The 22,498-nt window shown below is 41.2% G+C and overlaps 1 protein-coding gene across 1 annotated transcript; it reads right to left on the bottom strand.

Moving 5' to 3' along the window:
- Positions 1 to 6,905: 6,905 nt before the first annotated feature.
- On the bottom strand, positions 6,906 to 21,338 carry foxo3b (forkhead box O3b). The gene is made up of 3 exons (XM_042333784.1): positions 21,110 to 21,338; positions 17,929 to 19,373; positions 6,906 to 10,191 (listed from the first exon to the last, which is right to left on the bottom strand). The coding sequence occupies exons 1-2, from the start codon at positions 21,149 to 21,151 to the stop codon at positions 17,964 to 17,966; spliced, it is 1,452 nt and encodes a 483-aa protein (XP_042189718.1). The 5' UTR covers positions 21,152 to 21,338; the 3' UTR covers positions 6,906 to 10,191; positions 17,929 to 17,963.
- Positions 21,339 to 22,498: the final 1,160 nt, after the last annotated feature.

Below are 22,498 nucleotides of genomic sequence, written 5' to 3'. Positions count from 1 at the left end.
ATCCTGGATTTCCGATTTCTCTTTCACTGCTGCACCATAGGCAAATTTTGTATATCTTGTTTATTTACAGAGATGAACATTAACAATCACTTTTGAATTGTACGGTTAAATTCTATTCACTTCTAATTTTCTTCCCTTTAATAATAATCCTTGCCATCAATGTAGGTGGTCTTATCATATTATTGACATCTCATAGAACTCCACAGAATATTCTGTAAAGTGAATTGACTGTATAATTTGTGGATGAGACATGGCAGCCAATTATGTACAGAGGTGTCCCACAAACAGTTATGGATTGAGTGACCAAATTATTATTATTATTTTTTGAAGGGATTATTACCCCCGGAGAGCAATCCACCAATCGACTAACAACTGGGTTCCTATTTACTGCTAGGTAAACAGAGGCGCGAGGAGTAAGGAAACGTTACTAAGTTTCGCCCTTAGTAAACCCTGGGAATTGAACCTGGGTGCTCTCGCTTGCGAAGTGAGTGCTCTAACTGGTACGTTACAGTACTTTCCCCTTTTCGCCTGCGGCAAGTGACTCAAACGAGACATTATCCTGCACGACATGAATGGCAGTATAAAAGTGCAGGTTGTTGTTGCTCCACAATATGAAAGATCAGATTCAAAGAACTGTGCTCATCAGTATTACAAAGTATTCAACTTCAATGATGTCCAGTTCGAAGATGACCCTTGAATGAAGCGCAGGGCGGAACGCTGCATTGTCAGATGCCATTCCTTCAAAGGATACATTACACTGAGGCCCTGACTGCCTGTTCAGGTGAATGTTAAGTATCCCATGCCACGATTTGAAAAGATAAGGGAGTTTCTCCCAGTGCCCTGGCAATCCCCCAGATTAAATTGGTTATTCTCTTCATGACTGTTTCTGGGACATTGCTGTGTGTAAATTTGCTGCCATATTAATAATAATAATAATAATAATCCTTGCATTTTGATATAGCGCTTTTCATGTCGGGAGGACGTCCCAAAGCGCTTCACAGAGTAGACTGTGAATTGAATTGACTGTATATTTGTGGGCGAACGCGGCAGCCAATTGCGCACAGCAATGTCCCACAAACAGTCGTAGATTGAAAATGACCAATTTATTATTGTTTTTTGTTTTGGAGGGATTATTATTAGGCTCTGTGTGGAGTAAGGAAACTTGCCCAAGGTTTCGCCCTGTGCCTGGAATTGAACTCAGGTCTCTCGCTTGCAAAGCGAGTGGTCTAACCACTGAGCTACAGGACTCCACATATTGTCTACAAATACCCAATCATTAATTACACTTTACAGTAAAATCCTCTAAAGTGTTTTGAATTATACCAGTAATATGATAAGGTATTATATCAATGGCAATGATTATGAAACTATTTGTGTGCCAGTGTGTGACATATCTTAAACCAAAGAAATGTTGTGGTCTGATCAGGATTACCCTAGTTTCAATGATATTGTCAATGGATTTTCCTAATAATTGACCCAGTTGCTGCTTTTTGTTGATTGGAAGTAAATAGTAAATGCTTACAATCAGATAAACTTATATTGGAAATTGAAATGTAGTACAATCCTGCCTAAGTGGTCATTAATTAATGCCAAGCACTGTATTCTGGACTGGCGCTAAATTGGCAAAACACAAACAACAACAAATTACATTTGTATAGTGACTTTCATGTTAGGAGGATGTCCCAAGGCCCTGGACAGTTAGGAATCTGCACCCGAGTGGTGGTTGGGATCAGGAGGGGTGGAGGGTGGGAAGGCTAGGGGTAGGAGGGTGACCGAAGGCACGATTGAAGAGGAGGGTCTTGAGATAGATTTTGAGACGCCAACGGTTTCTCTTCCAGCCCCTTCACAGACTTGTGCAGTGTACCTCAGGGCTCTGTCCTCGGACCCCTCCTTTCCAACCTCTACATGCTCCCTCTTGGTGACATCATCCACAGATGTGGGGTCAACTTCCACATGTATGCGGATGATACCCAACTCTATCTCTCTGCCTCCACCCTCGATTCCAGGACAGCTGACGACCTGACAGACTGTCTGTCTGAAATCAAGTCCTGGATGAGAGACAACTTTCTAGTTGAACGTCAGCAAAATCGAGTCTCTCCTGATTGGCACACGCCAGTCAGGAACCTGGGAGTCTTGTTCGACCTTCAAGTGTCCTTTCTCCCTCATATATCTGTGCCATGATCTGCTCTGCCTTCCCCCACCTCTGCAACATTGCTGGACTCAACCACTCATTCACCCTTCAGGCTGCCGAAACCCTCATACACACATATGGCACCTCAAGGCTCGACTACGGAAACTCCCTCCTCGTTGGCCTGGCCAACTCTTCCCTGCACAAGCTGCAGATCATCCAGAACTCTGCAGCTCGTGTCCTCTCCTGCACCAAGCTCCGTGACCCCATCAACCCCACCCTCACCCAGCTCCACTGGCTCCCCATCCCTCAGAGGATAGAATTCAAATCCTCATTCTCACTGTCGAGGCCCCCCATGGACTTGGCCCCTCCTACATCTATGACCCTCTGACTCCCTATCAACCTGTCCGCTCCTGCCGTTCAGCAGGGTCTGGCCTGCTCCATGTCTCCACCCGACCTGCCCAACCATCAGCGGTCGGGCTTTCAGCCTCTCTGCCCCCACTCTTTAGAACTCCATCCCGCAAACCCTTCACCTCGTCCTCTCCCTTGCCTCCTTCAAGGCAAAAAACTCCCGAAGACTCAAGACCCTTATTTTTGACTGTGCTTTCAGCCGTCCTTCTCCCTCTCTGCCCTCCCTCATCCCAACCCTGGTCCACATGCTCGTGTCCTGATCTTTGATTGTTCACCACCTTTAGGATGTCCTCCTGACGTGAAAGGTGCTTTACAAATGTAATTTTGTTGTTGAAGAAGACAAGGGAGGGGGTGAAACAAAGGGAGGGGGTGAAACTATGGGATGGAGTTCCAGAGGGTGGGGACAGAGAGACTGAAGGCCCTCCCGCCAATGGTAGGGCGGGCGAGGCGGGGCGGGGAAGCAGGAGGGAGCAGACAGGTAAATTGGTAAAATAATTATTAACACTTGAAAATAGGGCCCACAATGATTAATATCAAACATGACTTCCCCATCAGTCTCAGATCCAGAACCCTACAAAACAGTAAGCCCGATTATGTGATTATCAATTGTTCTTTGAAAAAAATCAGACAAAGCAAGAAAATGTTCATTTTAATCAGAATTCTTGGCAGAAGGAGCTGCTTTTAAAAGGGTTTCTGAGGGCGCGGCTCCCTCTTAAAAATCCCGGATGCTCAGAATATTTAAATAGGACACCATCCACTTTCTCTATTTTCTGTTTTACAAACCAGTTAGTATTTAACACTCAGTCAGAAACCAAACAAAGGTTTGTGTATGTTGTACTATTGCAACCCATTTTTATCTCTCAAGGTATGAAGTTATGCTTTAGATTTATTTTGGCCATTACGCAACTACAATTTAATAAATTCAGGAAAAGCAGTTTGAGCACTACCCGATCGTATCACGGTTCAGATTAATTATTTTCCAGGACTTCTGTTAATCAATTTCCGCTTCATAACCAGTAGCAAGGAGGGTCAATGTCAGGTTAATCCATTTTAGCATGAGCAGACGAAAGGTTAATTTGTAAATAATCCAACTGCAATTACAATCGTCATTTCATCAATGTAGAAATGTTGTTTTGAATTCACAGTTCGGATGTTTGTTCCAAATTTTTTTCTTGCAGTGAGCTAATTCATATCAATGACAAGTTTGTATTTATACAGTAGAACACCTTTCACACAGGACAATGTGCCAAAGCTTTTTGCAAAAGTGGAGTGGGGGTACAAGTTAATAGGGAGGGAGGAGGGAGAGGTAATTTAACCCACAGTTATCAAGATAGGTTTTTGAAAACCATGGTCAATGAGACAGGGTTTGAAAACAGAGGAGGGAGCCATTTCGGAAGAGAAGGCTAGAAAGTGGAGAAGTGTCTGAATGGGTGGGAAAATGAAGCAAAGGATGTGCAGGGAAATAGGGTAGCACAGGGGTAGGTTGGGCCTAGGCGGTGCAGCCATTTGAAGACGAGGATGACGATCGTAAAGTTTCACATAAGACAGACAGCATGTTTTTAAAGTGAATGTTTTTCACTTACAGGGAGATGCACTGCACTGCAGGATAGAAACAGTCAGCAGCCTTTTCTGGCTGGTTAATAGTGTCACACTGCTTACTGTTAGGGTCACCACCAAACCAGGCTTTGACCAAATCAACAGGTGCTGCAGCCTTCCTTTTAAAGGCTTTGCTGCAAAGAAGCTGCCAGGGATGATGTCATATGTGGCACAATCTGCAATTTTTATATCTGCTGCAGTGAGCAGCAACATACCAGCCCCAACACCCTGGCATAGCAGCAGGTTGTGAGGAGCTTCATTATCTCCCAAACAACATGATACCAGGATAGTGCCAGGACTAAAGACTCTCTGATTCCACACCCACAGAAGGAAGCAATGTAAAAAGGTCTTTTAATAAAAGACTTTTACAATACATTATACATTTTTATAGTGCCTTTCACTTTGGGTGGATGGTTCAAAGTACTGATGGTGAGGTGGGGTGGCAGCTGAGGGGGGGCAGCAAAGGGAAAGATAATTGAAAGCTCAGTCAAAGAGAATATATATCTGGTGTTCAGGTAGATAGATATACAGTAAACCTCGGGCTTACGTTAGTCCTGCCACCCCGGGTACCCAGAATGCTGGAACAGGCCCAAATAGATAATTATAATAATAATCCTTGCATTTGATATAGCGCTTTTCACGTCTTCTAGACGTCCCAAAGCGCTTCACAGAATATACTGTAAAGTGAATTGACTGTATATTTGTGAGCGAACGCGGCAGCCAATTACGCACAGCAATGTCCCACAAACAGCCGTGGATTGAAAACGACCAATTTATTATTGTTTTTGGTTTTGGAGGGATTATTATTAGGCTCTGTGTGGAGTAAGGAAACTTGCCCAAGGTTTCGCCCTGTGCCTGGAATTGAACCCAGGTGTCTCGCTTGCAAAGCGAGTGCTCTAACCACTGAACTGCAGGACTCCACTCCAATTATAAATAGATTATAAAAATGTCCATGGTTTGTATGCGTGTAGACTCCTGTTGCTAGCGCACGATGAAGTGGATTTCAAGCCCTGGAGATATGAACCACAACTCCAGGTATAAGTACAGAGTTTTGTCATCTAGAGAAAAAACACTATATAATTATGAATTGCATGGTAAAAGTTTTTTCTTTAAAAATAACCTTTTTCTATTGCTTCTTTCTCTGGGTGTGGAATTATGGGTCTTTAGCCCTGGCACTATCTTGGTATCATGTAGCCTCACTGTGCTTGCTGGTGTCTTGTTCGACCTTCAACTGTCCTTTCTTCCCCACATCCATTCCATGACCCGCTTTGCCTTCCCCCACCTCCGCAATATCGCCCGGCTCTGCCACTGTCTCACACCACAGGCCACCGAGACCCTCATACACACATTCATAACATCCAGACTCGACTACGCAAACTCCCTGCTTGTCGGCCTCCCCAACACCTCCCTCCGTAGGTTGCAGATCATCGAGAACTCTGAGCCCATGTCCTCTCCCGCACTAGGCTCCATGGCCCTATCACCCCCATCCTCGCCCGACTCCACTGGTTTTCCATCACAGAGGATACAGTTCAAGATCCTGGTCCTCACTTTCAAAGCCCTCTATGGTCTTGCCCCCACCTACCTCTGTGACCTCCTATCCCCCTACCAACCTGACTGCTCCCTCCGCTCAGCGGGCTCCTGCCTGCTTCATATCCCCCACCTCGCCTGCCCCACCATTGGTGGCCGGGCCTTCAGCCACTCTTCACCTCACCTTCTGGAACTGCAAGCTGCAGTCGCTCTGCCTGGCTGCCTCGCTTGCCTGCTTCAAGACCCATCTCAAGACCCTCCTTCAGCCATGCCTTCGGTCACCCTCCCTCTCCGCTAGCCCTCCACCATCCCCGACCCCCAGCTTGGATCCGAAACACTGTGATTGTCCAACGCCTTGGGATGTCCTCCTGACGAGAAAGGCGCTATACAAATCTAGTTTTGTTGTTGTCTTCACAGTGGCCAGGCAAGGAGACGAACTTTGACTCAGTTTGAATCCCACAAACAGAAGATTCCATATTTGGTATCTTCTGATTCAAACCATTTTGGCACTGAAAAAAGCCTTCAGTGAAAAATGGCAGTACAAGCATTGCAATTACACTTGGCCAGAAATTCCAACTTGCTAGACTGAATTTCTTCCCCCCCATTAGTCCAGCTCGCCAGGGTTTTAGTTTTTAAAATTATTTTATTCCCATAGTCTATTCCAAATGCAGTATCAAACCCAAAGGGGGAAGAGGTGAAAGATGGGATGACTTTAAATGAAAATTGTAGTCCATAAAACAGATATTGGTTGTTAAACAGAAGTCTATTAAACTGAAATCTGAGGTCTGATTCCTGATGCAGTCAGGTCTTAAGTACTGCAGGCCAGCACAGCCTATCTCATCAGTAGGACTTGGGCAGATACTTAAAGCAGGAATTCTTCCCACTCAGGTCCAGTCAATTCTGCAAGCCAAAGCCCTTTAGGGCAAGACAAGCAAAGGTTGCCAGACAATGGAAAGCTATGCAGTTTTAGCTGGTTAAACATCATTCCGATTTTAAGCACTCAAACACAGCCATGAAGGGCACTATAAATGTTGTTGTTGTTGTGTAATGCATCAATGTAACTTTTTAAATGCTCTCAACTTTTTAACCCTTTACTCAGCAACTAGACGTTTGCTCTATAATTAATATCTACCAGTAAGTCAGTTTGGGATTATTATTCACCACTTCAAAATTATGTTTTCAAATGTGAATATTGAAAAATGTGAGTGATTACACTTTTAAAGAATAGTGAATGGGGCATTTATTTACACTAACTTCAGTCAGAAGCAATACATTTTATTTTGTCCCAAGGTATGCATCAGTAAACAATAGTTACAACCACTTCAAGTTATTCCAATATAGAATAGATAATAGTTTGTAACCATATCCATGTACAAATGTGTGAAATAGCATATGCTGAAAATTTGAATTCTCTCTCTACTTGCATTAGAATAAATGGCAATGTTGTTTAAGACAGGTGGTTATAAGATTGCTTTTGCTGCCGATACAGTACATGTATAAATCACCCACCTCCACTGACATCCAGAAAAGTAAACTGAAGCAATCTCTCTGAATACCGACATTTTCACCAAAGTCTAAAGGTAAATTGATGGACATGTACTTAATTGTTCTTTTATTGTACTAAACCCATTTAGTTTTAAGTAACCAATCCTCATCTTAACACAACAATGACTTTTTTTTAATAATAGTCATGTAAAGAATAGACCAAAATCTCAGAAAGTTTTATAGAAGCTTAAAATCTACCATAACTTGCCTGTGAAAATGTGTACATTTTTATGCATGTGGCAATGAATGCTACAGGGAGAAATTCACTTCAATATATACTGTCGAGCTTTATTTTACATGCGCACTGTGTTTTCTTCTAGAGCACAGATAAATGAAATACACAGAACTTACATACCATTAGCTTCCTTATGTAATTAAAAATCTACTGCAGTTTAACAGACCGCACCCCCTGTTAAAATTGTTATCTGACAAATTTCCAGTAAATAAAGCTAGCATATTCATCTGTCTTGCCATACAATATCGTTTCCCTTAATATAAAGTGGCTTCTTGTGGCTCATGAACCCCATGGGATTTGAGATACTTATGTCAGTTTTTAAAAAGATGCACTGATTTAAAAAACAGTACAGCACACTCACAGTTTAACTCGTGACAGCATTTGTGAGGTGTGAAAGTTAAAATAAGATTTCAATACACTAAAGTGTACTGTGGAGCGTGAACAAATATCACATGGCTTGCTCTGCAAACTAACCAGATGTTTCCTAGTGATCATCAAACCGAGTATATTTGACTGACCTACAAGGATCAGGCATCAGTTAACTTTTTCGTGAGAATGACTTATTTTGTCGTAAAACCAAAAAGCCATACAGTGGACAGCAATAAAATAGCATGAAAAGATACTTTTCATTTCAAGTTCATTGGGTTAGTGTTGAGTAAATTAAGCTAATTTTAGAGAAAAAACGATTATTTATATTTGGTTTTTAATCCTCATTAGACTTCTGACTTCATAAGGGCACCTGAATGTACATTTGCTCTGGCTCAATACAAAGCCCTTTCCCCCCTTTTCTTCTAGCCTGAGATTGTCCTATGTCCTGACCTCGCTGAAAAGTGACTGTATGATGCAATCAATTATACCAATAATGCTCAGACCAGAAACCACAGTGAAATAAATGTCAATTGCTATGCTACCATGCTGCTTTTAACAAAACTGAGTGCAGAAATGCCCCAGAATCCTTACAAGTCATTTAAATACAATTTTGGTGGAAAATTCAACAAAAATATCAATGAATGGCAGTGATGATTATACCACCTTAACCTTCATTTGCTTTGATGAAAAACAATTTAGTTGCCTTAATTGATATGCTATCGTTCCACAAATACAACACATAATTCACAATTTGTGATGAATTTTGATGTATGATGAAAAGACAAGGGCCCCATATACAAGCATGAAACAGGTCAATTATACAACAACTTTCCATCACATTTTATTTCACTGCTAGTTCCCCCAGGAGCACTTATATCAATGAGTGTGACTGCAGGGAATTTCATGCGATGAACTTTGGGACAAACTATTCGAGTTACTAAATAGTCATGCATAATGATTCATCTCTGCCCCATAATAAAATATAAATGTGCATTACCCTATTGTATAAAAAGGAAAGCTTACGTGTTAAATTTGAAGAAATGCATAATTTTTTGCAATTTGAGCTGCTCTGTATTGATTTCTGGCATACCACTGGTAGCCTTATATAGAAACTTCAAAAGGTGGCTAGTAAGGGTACAAACAGTACAGTAAAACTTTCAATAAATGTACAAATGTCATACAGAAAAGCAGTATGCAAAACAATTTACCATGTATGAATGTACCTACAGAAAGTTGATCACCACATTAAAGCAGATTAATGATGATTCACTTCAGAAGGGAGGCAGTTTGTTTTTAAACCTGGTGATATGATTATCTTTACAACAACCTGTACTAATATGGGAAGAAAAAAGGAACAAAAAAGGTTTTTTTTTCTTTTAAGAAAACTTTGGGAAGGTTGTTCACTAAAATGATGAATGGATACATAGGAAGTATTCTGGAATCCTTTAAATACATTTATATCTCAATTCATGCAGAAAAAAAACTTTCAGAAAGGAGTAACTTGATTTGGCTCTGGGTTTCCTATAAAATATTAATTTGCCCACACATGAACACTTTTTTTCCTGTTCCCTCCTCCTGCTTGGCTCAAGATAATGAAATTTGTTCACAAGTGATCGATAAAGTTATGCAAGCTTTTGCAAGCAATGTTCTTGCCAGCTCAATGCAACTTATCAACATGCCAAAGCAGTCATCCATTCATCTCCAACAGACAACCTCTACAACTCTTGATTAGAGAAGACCAAATAAACGGGAAAGGTTCATTCCTAGTTGCCCTTCAAAACTTATGTAAATAAGTTCATGCAGTTTCAAATTACTTAAAATACCAGTTAATTAGTCATATATTAGCAGATTAAAAAGAATAAAACCTTCATATGTATAAGTTTCCTGGCATTCTGACACAAATCTGTGTCCTGCATCATTCGGTCAGTATAGTTGTTTCAACATTAAAATTCATGCCTTTGGTGGCACAGTCAATTAGTCCCGTTCCATTGACACTTCAACAACAGCTATAAAATGAGTCCATGGGCAGATGCTGATATTGAATGTACACTAAAAATTAAAATCTGCACCTACCCGTATCAACCAATGGTTCATATAGGACTAAAGATTCTGTTTTACATGAACTACGGGGATACTACGAAGCTTACAAATTGGAGATTTGTTTAACAATATACTTCAAGATCCATTTCAAATGCAGCTTGTATACTTCATTGATGTCTTTCACATAGGTTGAAATGCAATTCCAAGGACTGTCCCCATTGCAGCCCTTCAGATGAAAGTGTCAGATTCACAACAGTCAAATAAACTGACTACAATCCAATTCATTGTTTCTTGGCAAAAGCAGATTTGGCAAAGGTGAGTCAGATGTTGAGTCACTGACCTGAAAAACATAAGTAGTGTTAGAACATCTTTTTAAAAATCCTCTTTAGCCCCTTCTTCTTCCAACCCTTTCAATGTTTAAAGATGCATGCGTGCAAACCGACCTTAAGATCCCCAGCAGAACCCAGCAATTTTCCCAAAGGTTAGACAGATGGCTTACTATTCATGTTTTTGCCTAAGATACTTAAGGGATCCTCAGATACGTACTTATTTGAAACTCCCATTCTCCCAAATTACTTAAATCATGGCTTATCAGGAATGTACACAAATGATAAGAACAAGCCAGTGGACACACCCTGAAGCACCACAAAAACCTGTTCTATATGATTTATGCCATTGGAACCTAAATATCATCTTAGTAAAATTAAATGAAACTGCAGAATAAAAGCTAGAAATAGAATTGTAGAAAACAAAAAATGCAATATTTTACCATTGAAGGTACATAAAACTTAGATATAAATAGTTTGAGAATGCTGCTAATATACAGTTCAAGCTGCTGTGCTCTTTCTGCTAACAACAAGACTGCAATCTTTGACAACAGATACTACCATGGAGGTGATAAACTGCTGAAGCTGCATTGTTCACAAGGTCGGTTCGGATGAAGAAGGCCCTTTGGTGCATTTGATCTCACTCTTCAAGAATACCCATCATACAGTCTTACAATTGATCATAGTACCTAGTGCATCTGAAAATGAGCAGGACTGAACAATTCTTTCACCATAATCTACTTCTGGCACCACATTGCTTTTGTGATCAGCCAGATGGATTGTAATATCTTTTCTACTAAAGTACAATCCCATGTTATAATCAGATTGGAAACAGCAATTCATCTTCCTTCAGGACTTCTGAAAGCTTGTAGAGATGCAACTTTGAAAGAGTCTTTGCAGTTCTTCAGATACGCATCAGCTTTTAAAACAAATCACCATAAGTAACAGCTAGATTTACAAGCATTAGCATCAATTCACAGTTTAATGACTTGTTAGATTACAACTTTATACTCATTTGTTTCTATCTTTTGCTTCCATTGTGCCATAACATTACCTGATTCAGTTCAGACAGGCAAACAACTGATAGGCTGTTTGAACACACTGCTGACCTGGCTGATGGATTATTCTTGCTGCCAAATAGTGAAGCAACAATTCATTACCTTCCACAGATAAACTGAAGCATGTGAGAAAGTCACAAGCATGAACTAATGTCTAAACTGTAGAATAAATATTCAACCACATGCAATTTTCACCATTTTGAAATCTGTAGAAATATCCTGGTCCATATGGGTCAGCAAATCAACATACAGATCATTTATCCAATGAGCTAGTGACTCTGCATTTTGTGGGTCAACCTTATCTAGTTAACTTTTTTTATTTTAAGTTTTGGTTGGTTTTACTTTCCAACCGGAAATGCAACCTGTATGAACATGGAATGCAACCTATTAGAAATGCAGTGTATACATTTGTTTTAACAATGCAAACTGTTACTATGCAGTGTATAATATGTGAATATATTCAATGTACAATTTAAAAACTTAGCTGCTAATATTATAGAGCCCATTTATATCATTAAAAAATAGTAAAAACATTTTTCTAATTTCCTCTGAAATCAGAGACCACTACATCCCATTATTGCTTGGCAGCATGGTTTAGGAAATCCTTGGAATATCTTAAAACAGCATTATTACTGCAAAACAACAAATTACATTCATATGGCACCTTTCACATCGAGGGAATGTCCCAAGGCATTTGGTAGTTAAGGATTTGGACTCAAACTGGAGGTTGGGAGAGTAGATAGGAGGGTGACTGAAGGCACGGTTGAAAAAGGTCGAGACGGGCCTTGAAGAAGGCAAGGGAGGGGGCAAGACATTGGGAATGTAGGATGAGTTCCAAAAAGTGGGGACAGAGGCTAAAGGACTGACCGCCGACGGTGGGGAGTTGGGGAAATTTGCTTTTAAAATTTGAGGTACGTTTGCATGTTAGCTGCGGGTGCAAGGGCTAATTCTAAAGAATCAGTGCCCTTCACATACTTGATGTGGGATAAATTTTAGGTAGAGGATAACTCAAGTTTACTGGTTCCTATTGAATTCTCGATTGTTGTCAAATATTTACCTGATTTAATGTAGAATTTGGTCATATCAATTGTGCAAGTCTGGGTTTTCATTTCTCACATTCATACCTCACATTCAAAGCTACTAAAACCCTGATTCATGCTTTCGTCACCTCCCGCCTCGATTACTCCAATGCACTCCTCTCCGGTCTCCCCCAGCTCCACCCTTCAGAAGGTCTAACTGATTCAAAACTCTGTTGCTGGTATCCTCACTCATACCAAACTCCACACTCTAACACCCTTGCCCTTACGAGGCCCGTCGCAGAATAGAACAATTTCAAGATCCTTAGTTACCAACAAATCACTTCATGCCCTAGCATCCTCCCTTTCTCTCCAACCTGCTCACACCCTCCTTTTCTACCTTCTCTACCTTCTGTGTGTCCCTCAACCCTCTGCTCCACCATTATTGGCTATGCTTTCAGTCATTACAGCCCAAACCTCTGGAACTCCCTGTCTCAATCCCTCCGCCTTGCCCCCTCTTGCCAGTCTTCAAATCACACCTGACGAGTTTCCTCTTCTACTGTGCCTATAGTTACCTCCCCTTTCTAATCAGTTTGGTGTCAAATTACGTCTTGAAAACTTTCCTGGTTGAAATGCATTGAATAAATTTATTGTTTCTTACTCAATCACTTTTGTGGCACATCCAATTGTTCTAACTTCAGAACTTAACCAACAATCGTCAAAAATCTAGATTAATGATTAGCTATTCCCTTATGTATTTTAGCTGAAAGTCATAGTGTGTGTGTGGGGTTGGGGAAGGGAGGAGAGAGAGATTATGTGTTAATCTGGCGCAGTGGTAGCACTGACTTCCGAGTTAGAAGGTTGTGGGTTCAAGCCCCACATCGTGACTTGGAATCACATAGACTAAATTGACTCCAATGCAGTGTTGGATGTGCTATACTTTGAATGCGATGTTAAACCAAGAGTCCATCTGCCTGTTCAGTTGAATATCCATGCCACTATTCGAAAGGAGAAGGGAGTTTCTCTTGGTGTCCTGGCCAATAGTTCCCCAATTAAATTGGTCATTCACTCCTTGGCTGTTTGTGTGACGCTGCTGTGTGCAACTGGCTGCCATGTTTCGCACACAAACTACTCAATCCATTTTACAGTATATCGTGTGAAGCGCTTTGAGGTGTCTCAAGGAGGTGATAAGGCACTATATGAAATACAAGTATTATTATTTTAGTATTTATATTTAGTTTCAAATAGGAAGCTGCAATTAAACTATGCAATGAAAGCATGTTACACACTAAGAACGGGGGGGGAGGGGGAGAAAGAGGACGAACATCTCCCCATAAACTTTTAGTTCATTAAAAGAAATGAAATACGTAGTTCAACAGAATTACCAGTGTCCTTTAGTACACACATTTTAATTGGTTAATAGTTTTTTTTCCCCCATTCTCTGACAGGTCTCCCAGGGATATCAAGTCACATAGGGATTGTACAGTACTAGCAAAGGTTATGCGGTCCAACTGGCAGGCTTCAAAGTTTAAAAAACCACACTATAATTCTCAATCAATAGATTATCATTCTTGAATTTACTGACAAAATCATCATAAACTCCACGAGTAGTCCATTTCACACATTTATCACTTTGTCTACGTTTACCACTTACTATATAGTCATTAAATCTAAACTGTATTCACCTTTCCTCTGAGTAGGATCAGTGTTTCATTGTTATAGATTTTTCAGCCAGGTTATACATGCAGTGTGTGATTGTTTGATTTTATCCAAAACACGAGAATCTTTTTCTGTTCTCAAACGGGCTACTGTGCACATAACTCAGATCAAGTTGTGAGAATGTACTATCTTAGAATTTGAGCTGGTAAAACAAGAATTCATATCATAGGGCTGATAATTTACAAAAAAAGTTAAAGCAAATTTACATTTCAAATTGAAAGTTTAAATTGAGCTACTTTTTTCAAATGTTGGTGGGTACATTAGAAGGTAATTTGAGATACTGAAAGACTAGGTTTACCTCACTTAGGAGAGGCAAGAGGTTCCATCACAGATAAGACTGGAATATTTAAATCACAAAATATTGCACCATTCCTGCAACTGGTTAGCGTTCACAGACAAAACTGTCATTACCTGGGCCAATAGAAGTGCGGCCAGACGTTTTTCACGGAATCCGCTACAAGTGCCCTCCTCCGCTACAAACCTGTACACACAATGCGTGCTGTTTGCTTGACGCTGCTACCTTGGGCGGAGCGGCTCTGGTCGTGGACGCACGGCATGGGTTGGGATGGTGGAAGTGGCGCGAGCGGGAAATCGGCTTTGGCCGACACCCGGCCTAAACTGAGCTACTGCGACCAATTCTTGATAAGTACTTTACTATTCAAACCAACATGTTTAGTATTCTAAACATATCTACATGTACAACAACAACATTACATTTGTATAGCGCCTTTCATGTCAGGAGGACTTCCTAAGGCGCTGGACAGTCAGTGTTTCAGACCCAAGCTGGGGGGGCTGTCGGGATTGCGGAGGGTGGAGGGCGGGGGGTGGGGTGAAGCAGGATGATCAAAAGCATGGTTGAAGAGGAGGGCCTAAGATGAGTCTTGAAGGAAGCAAGGGAGGGGGCGAGGAGGAGGGACTGCGGGATGGAGTTTCAGTGAGTGGGGCAGAGTGACTGAAGGCCCGCCCGCCAATGGTGGGGCGGGTGAGGCGAGGGAGATGAAGTAGGCCAGAGCCTACTGAGCGGAGGGAGCGGGCAGGACAGTAGGGGGTTGCAGAGGTAGGGAGAAGTAAGGCCATGGAGGGCTTTGAAGGTGAGGACCGGGATCTTAAACTGTATCCTCTGTGGGATGGGAAGCCAGTGGATTCGGGCAAGGATGGGGGTGATAGGGTCACAGAGCCTGGTGCGGGAGAAGACACCGCCTACAGAGTTCTGGATGATTTGCAACCTACAGAGGGAGGAGTTGGGGAGGCCGACCAGCAAGAAGAGTCCTGTAGCTCAGTGGTTAGAGCACTCGCTTTGCAAGCGAGAGACCTGAGTTCAATTCCAGGCAGAGGGTGAAACCTTGGGCAAGTTTCCTTACTCCACACACCTAATAATAATCCCTCCAAAACAAAAAACAATAATAAATTGGTCATTTTCAATCTACGACTGTTTGTGGGACATTGCTGTGCGCAATTGGCTGCCGCGTTCGCCCACAAATATACAGTCAATTCACTTTACAGTATATTCTGTGAAGCGCTTTGGGACGTCTAGAAGACGTGAAAAGCGCTATATCAAATGCAAGGATTATTATTATGAAGTTTGCATAGTCAAACCTCGGTGTTATGAATGTGTGTATGAAGATTTCGGTGGCCTGTGGTGTGAGGCAGTGGCAGAGCCGGGCGATGTTGCGGAAGTTGGAGAAGGCAGAGCGGGTTATGGCACGGATGTGGTGTAGAAAAGATAGTTGAGGGTCAAACGAGACGCCAAGGTTCCGGACTGGTTTAGTAAGATGGAGTGTGCATCCTTGGATAGTGATGCCATCAGTGCCTGAGGTGTGGAGGCGCTGTCGGGAACCAATCAGGAGAGCCTCAGTCTTGTTGACGTTCAACTGATGAAAGTTAGCTCTCATCCAGGACTTGATGTCTGACAGACATTCTGTCAGGACAGCAGTGGTCCTGGAGTCGAGGGTGGAGGCAGAGAGATAGAGTTGGGTGTCATCCGCATACATGTGGAAGTTGACCCCATGTCTGTGGATGATGTCACCAAGAGGGAGCATATAGATGTTGAAGAGGAGGGGACCAAGGACAGAGGAACGCCACACAAAATGGTGCGGGGACTGGAGGAGAAACCTTCTGTGGAGATGAAGTAGAAGCAGTGTAAGAGGTACGATCTGAACCATTCAAGGACAGAACTCAAAGTTGAGGTGAGGAGAGAGGCGGTGGATGAGAATAGAGTGGTTGATGGTGTTGAAGGCAGCAGAGAGGTCAAGGAGGATGAGGAGGCAGAGGGAGCCCTGGTCGCAGAGGGACAGAATGCCATTTGTCACTTTGACCAGGGCTGTTTTTATGCTGTGGGCGGCACCAAAACCCGATTTGGGGTGGTTCGTGAAGGGAGTGGCGGGAGTGGAAGGAGCAAAGCTGGAAAGCAATCACTTGTTCCAGGACCTTGGAGAGGAAAGGGAGGTTGGAGATGGGGTGTTAGTTCAAGAAATATATGCCTATAGTTTTAATCCGGGTTGTTTAAAAAAATGTGTCTCTTAATCCCACCGATCAACCCACTGCAATTTCCTGCAAAATGCAACAAATGTATCCGCAGCATCAGGCAAATGCCTCACAACTTTTGCAAGTATTTCCACACTTTTCTATTGGTCCAGGTCATTAAACACTTTACAGCAGATCCTGTGAAGCACATTGAGACATCCTGACTTGAAAGACCCATATCAAATGCAAGGATTATTATAGAGTGAAATTGGCTAAGGCCATGGAATATGGTCAATTGTCCATTCTCAATTACAAAACTTGTGTTTTTTTTAAAAATAGCAAAATAAGTGAGAGGCCTGGAAGTATTTCAGAAAGGAGTATTAGAAGAAAGCCAGAATGCATGCGAGCAACAAATGGGATTCAAACAAAAGGTATCAATCAGGGCAGTTCAACCAGATGTTCGTTAAGACTATGAAAATATTAAATATTGTCCAGGATCAATAGATGCCAACCAAATCCAGTCATCTGACAAACCTATAACGGATTTCTGCTTTCCATATATAGTACTTAGAAATTAAAATATTTACAGATGGGATACCCCATAGAATCAGGCAAAAGTGACAACAATGTACTATAAAAACAAATTAACTTGTATCTATCCAGTTCTCTTTTTATTCTCTAAGCATCTGTATAACCGGATATATAGATCCGAGGGGTGTATTGCAGCATGTTTCCCAGTGTCCCAGTAACCAATCACCAAAAGGACAAAGTCACTGTTATACGTATGACTTCGCTTTCAAACTGGAGATACTGCCAAAGCTTTCACTTAATGCTTTCCTGCTCAAAAAAACACTAGGATGTGAATGTTCAGGATGCTAACACACAGGGTTCCTGAAGTCTATTTTTTAACAAATGTTAGAAATTGTAGGCATTGATAAAAACTGCATCCTTTGTATCTTTCAGCAATTGCTGACTAGAACATGATTGAGTTTGGAAGAATTATTGAGCTGACTTTCAAAGGAAATTAGCATTCAATTAACCTAAACCATCTGTTTTAATGGCTCTCTAGGGAGACAAGTTTAGTTTCCTGCCAATATATTTTAGAAGCAGTCTTGTACTGGTTCCTAATCCCAGCATATATTTAGAAAGAATTAACCAAAAAACAAATCGAATGGCAAAGTGAATCAACATGTCCAGAGGTACAGAGGAGACAGTTGCTGAGCAAAAATTGTTTGGCTAAACCAACAGGTTGTGTAATTCAAGTCTGTTGGTAATGCCATGTGATTCAAAGAGTTTGATGAAACAATCTCAGCCTCACCATTATCTGGTATAAAGGCTGCTCTTTATTGACATCTAGTCTGCTGCATAGCACGTAAATACAATACAATGTATGCATTGCTCTTATACACACATTATGGTATGGAACCATTTCTGATCCAAACTACTGAATGCCTGGGATGGAATTTTCCCCAAACTGGTGCTAGACTCAACTGACCTGCTTTGCCTGCTTCCACCACTGAAAAGCTGGTTTCAACCCGGAACCCAGCTCTGTGTTGAGGTTTGTTTAGCACCAGTGAAGGGTCCCACATTCAAGTTGACAACATTCTGAGCTGAAATGAGTGAATCAAAGTTGAAGTCTAACCCATCTGCATCCATAAGTTCACTGCGGATGATCGATTCCACATCGCAGTCCAAACTCCCATTGAACATATCCAAATCCAGATCACTGGGGAATTTATCCTGGCCCATAGTGGGAAGAGTCATGCTTCCAGTATACAAGGAAGAGCCAGACAGTGAATCAGACAACCCTATTTGCATAGATTGATTGGCAGATGAGTGAAGCTGGTGCTTTGAGGAGGTTGTGTTATTTGAGTCTGTTGGTAATGCCAAGTGATTCAAAGAGTTTGACAAGGCACTATCACCACTAAGTTCAGAACTCTGAGGTGGAGACTGGCGACGTAGCAGATTATGGTTTGCCAGATTAGACTGGGCAGTGATGGATGACATCATTGGATCATTATGAAGCATCAGATTTCTATGTGAATTCTGTAGAGAGACTGCTGCACTCGCCTGAGACATCAGAGGATCAGTCTGAGTCATCATGACATCACTGTGGGTTAGTGAATCAGATGCAAGAAGATCTTGTAAAGTTTGGTTGCCAAAACGAGAAATTGAAGAAAAAGTAGCTGGTTTGTTTTCTTGAATGGTTTGCATGGGAGCTTGACGCAAGCCATTCAAAGCAGGCTGCCCGAATATAGAATTGCTGAAACTGCTGGATGGCGAACCTAAACCAGAACTCTTTGAACCATACGTAAAACTTGAGCTTCTTTGCATGAGACCTCCAGATGATGACTGCTGGGAAGGAGATGGAAGGTTAATATTGTCCAGGAAGTCTTCCATAAGATTATCTGCTAATCCGTCATTCAGATTCATGGTTCCAGCCATGTCAGTCAACCTGGGCAGTTCAACAGCGCTTGGTTTACTTACAGTTGGGGACATGTTAGATGGACTAGAGTACAACATGGGAGACAACGGAGCAGTGTCATCATCCTGAACATTGTCTAACTCAGGATTGGCTAAAATAGGAGACAACCGACCACTCAAAGTGCTGGCATTGGAGTTTGTACGAGAACGGAAGTCTGTCCATGCATCAAATTCATCGCTACTGCGGGATGTTGGGCTCCCGGGCCATTTTGTGTGTTGCAAAGGGCTTTCAGCAGTAGTTTCTTGTGCAACTTGCAAAGCAGCCTTTTTTTTGGCTGCCCTTCCCCTGCTTTTTGCATATTTGTTACTATTGTCCATAGAAACTGCACGTCTTCTTGGAGACTTGCCACCTTTTCCACCATCAGGGTTGATCATCCACCATGAACTTTTACCTGTACCTTCATTCTGTACTCTGACAAATCTACTGTGTAGTGAAAGGTTGTGCCGAATTGAATTCTGAAAGAAAAGAAAAAAACATTTATTCTATTTGAATACAATAAGATGGGAAGAAGGCCCTTTCACCCCATTTGATCTCATACTTCCAGAAATACCCATCCTAATATCCTCCCATTATAGCATCAAACAGTTTCTTAAACAAATCCAACATCCTAATTACTATATTTAAAATATAAATTGCGTATTCAAAAAAGTGACCTTAACAAATATCTAATGAAGCACATTAGTTGCACTAAGTCAGACAGATACTGACACACGACACGCACACACATCCACAGCTCACACCCAACCCATGCAGCAGTCTTCAAGTGAACCCAATAGTGATATAACTGCTGCAAATAGTCCTGGAGGGGTGCAGGCATCTGGATCAGGGATCCACAATCCTTCAAAAAAAAACTGTAATCTCTTACATCCCAGTGTTCAGGATTCATGCCCTCTGCCAATCTCTGCCTATACTTAACCATGTTATCTTTAACTGCCTTGCTAACCATGAGGCCTATGTCTAGGTGGGCCCTACAATCTTGAGACCCAGAGAGTGCGCAACTTGGCGTCTTGTTGGCGCATATGTGTGTGTTCGTGAATGTTCTTCGTAATACACACGCACACAATCCATTCTCCCAGGTTAATCATGTGAGGGAATCTAACCACTAGAGGCACTGTGCCTCAAACTGATTGGCCAGTCCATGTACCCGCTCTTGATAGCAACTACCCGTGACATCAGCCAGTCCTGCTGTATAGCATCCAACTTGCAGGCCAATATTACAACTCCTACATCTCCACCGGCAACAGCAGATCAAGTGCCATTCTTCCCATATCTAAACTGCAATGGGAGAGGAGGGATAGAGGAAAGAAAACAATCTCATTATAGTTGAGAATCTGTCAACACATACACACCTCCAGTAGGAGTCACTAGAGTTTTTTCATAACAGCTTTTTCCTGCCTTCTACTCCAAGCTTTTTAAAGTTAACTATTGAACCCCACTGCTTCACCAGTTGATATTTGGCACAGTTAATACCCTGTTCAATGCTAGCTCCACAGTAGCTCAGTTTTTATTCATACAAATTTCCACTGAGCCATCTAAAAATCTTCAATGCTATTTCATCTCAATATTTAAAACTTGAATTTTCTAGGTATACAGTCATTTATAAAATAAGATTATTTTTATATTTCAGAAGACGGTTACGCACACAATAAAATGTTAATTTCAAACCTGCTCCTAGAGCAGGTGTTATGCATAGATTAATAAACATCATATATTTAGAAATGTGAAATAATTGCCTTCTGAAAATCATTATAGACTTGAATTCAATCCGAATTCATCTCAATTCTTAATTATACAGAATTTATTAAGCTGAAAATAATATGGGCACCAATCCAAACAAACCATTATGCAAATGGTTTTATTTCTAATGCAGACAAGATGTCTAAATACAGTGGTTATAATATCATCCGCTACCACAGCATGCAGGTGGTTACACATAAAACCTCTTAAAGCATATGCAGGTACAAAAAAGAGAAAATAAACAAAAAAATCCCAATGTTTTTTCCTTAGAGCAATCTACATGCTAATTTAAAAGTAATGTTGGTAGGGTAAAGTATATACTGTATAGATTATAGTATGTGTGCTACCAATGGTAGTGGCAGAAAAAGGTAAATCTACAAGGCCAGTTATAGTTTTAAACACATTTGATTTTCAACAATTTGGCAAGGAAAGAATGCAAAATATCACTCTTTACACAAGATTGAAAACTCTGGATCAGTGCAGTGCATTGGAACATCAAGTAGATGGAGTAGAAGTGGAGAGGCCAAGAGAATCTGAGGAATTCCTCATCAAGAGGGATGTTCTTGTGCAAATCGTTTCAACAGCAAGACATGCAGGGCATGGGAGCAGGCTCTTGGGTATAATGGGAGCATGGTCTAGAGAAGAAAAAGGAAGGGAGGTAGAGACAAAAGTTGACAACAAACAAAACAATCTTGGTTTTGCACACACTAGGTAGCTTTAGCTACTCCTCCAAAAATATAACTAAACAATATTCACTACACATTGATCATAAATAGACCACTCAAAAGAGGATTTATCCCATTGATAGTTAATGAAAGGATGAAAAAAAAATGATTTAATGCTGTTATTCAAGGATTAAATTCTGACCAAAGGATTATGTATACTGTGTTAGAATAGTTTCAATGAGTGATCCATTAAACATTTACTCATTTGTATTCTGTGACATATTATTACTACTATTCTGTGACATCAACCGTAATCACCTTTATATCTGTAAAGCCACTACACTTCACAGAAACTCTGAAGAGCTTTGAAATGGTTGATGTTATAGGTGATGTATTAAATGGATCATCAATACAAGAAGGAATCTATTTCCAGTGAATAGAATTTTCCTTTACTCTTCTGTTCTCCGCCCCCCACTCTAAATTTTACATTCCTTTCTCAAAGATTCCTTCCCCAAATCTCACCCTGAAGATTTCTGGCACAATAAGTTGTTTTGGAGCAATTTTTTTCTTTGCATTTAAACATTTTGGTAATGCTAGAAAATTTGCACAATTTCCTCACTTTTTGTGTTCAGTGTTCAGTATCAAGCATTCTCAGGTTAGGTAAAGTATGAGTTAGGAGTGGAGTAAATTGTTTGCATTATAGTACTGTAATGGAAATGAGAATCTTAGAGCCACTGAAGACAATCCAGCGATTGCTAGGGTTGCCAGAGTGCCTGAGGCAGCAAGCTAGTCGGATTCGATTTAAGATTTGAACCTTGATCACAGAAAGTTTCCTTAAAATGTATACTGACCTATTTTGGCAATTTTCCCATTTTTAATTCAGGGTTGTAAAGCAGCAGGTTAAACAATTTGAAATATTCAACACTTTTAAAGTAAAACAGATATATGCATCAGCCTTGTTCAGTTGGAAGCACTTTTACCTTTAAATTAAAGGGTTGTGGGTTCATCAGGACTTGAACTCAGACTAAACTGACACTCCAATGCAGCGCTGGGGAAGTGTTGCATAGTCGGAGGTGACAACTCCAAAATAGGACATTAAACCTAGGTCCCATCTGCTCAGTCAGGTGGATGTTACAGATCTCATGGCACCAATCAAAGAGAAGGGAGTTTCTCCCAGT

The sequence above is a fragment of the Callorhinchus milii genome, unplaced genomic scaffold, assembly GCF_018977255.1.
Source record: "Callorhinchus milii isolate IMCB2004 unplaced genomic scaffold, IMCB_Cmil_1.0 Scaffold3, whole genome shotgun sequence".
Classification (NCBI taxonomy): Eukaryota; Metazoa; Chordata; class Chondrichthyes; order Chimaeriformes; family Callorhinchidae; genus Callorhinchus; species Callorhinchus milii.
Note: the sequence above shows the minus strand (reverse complement) of the source record. Positions and strands in the feature narration are given on the sequence as shown.

Bases quoted from the DNA above. Each gene is read 5' to 3' on its own strand.
- foxo3b (XM_042333784.1), bottom strand. From the start codon at position 21,151: ATGTTCCAATGCACTGCACTGATCCAGAGTTTTCAATCTTGT. The intron at 19,374-21,109 runs GTAAAGAGTGAT...CTTTTCTTTCAG, and splicing joins TCCAGAGTTTTCAATCTTGT to AATTCAATTCGGCACAACCT.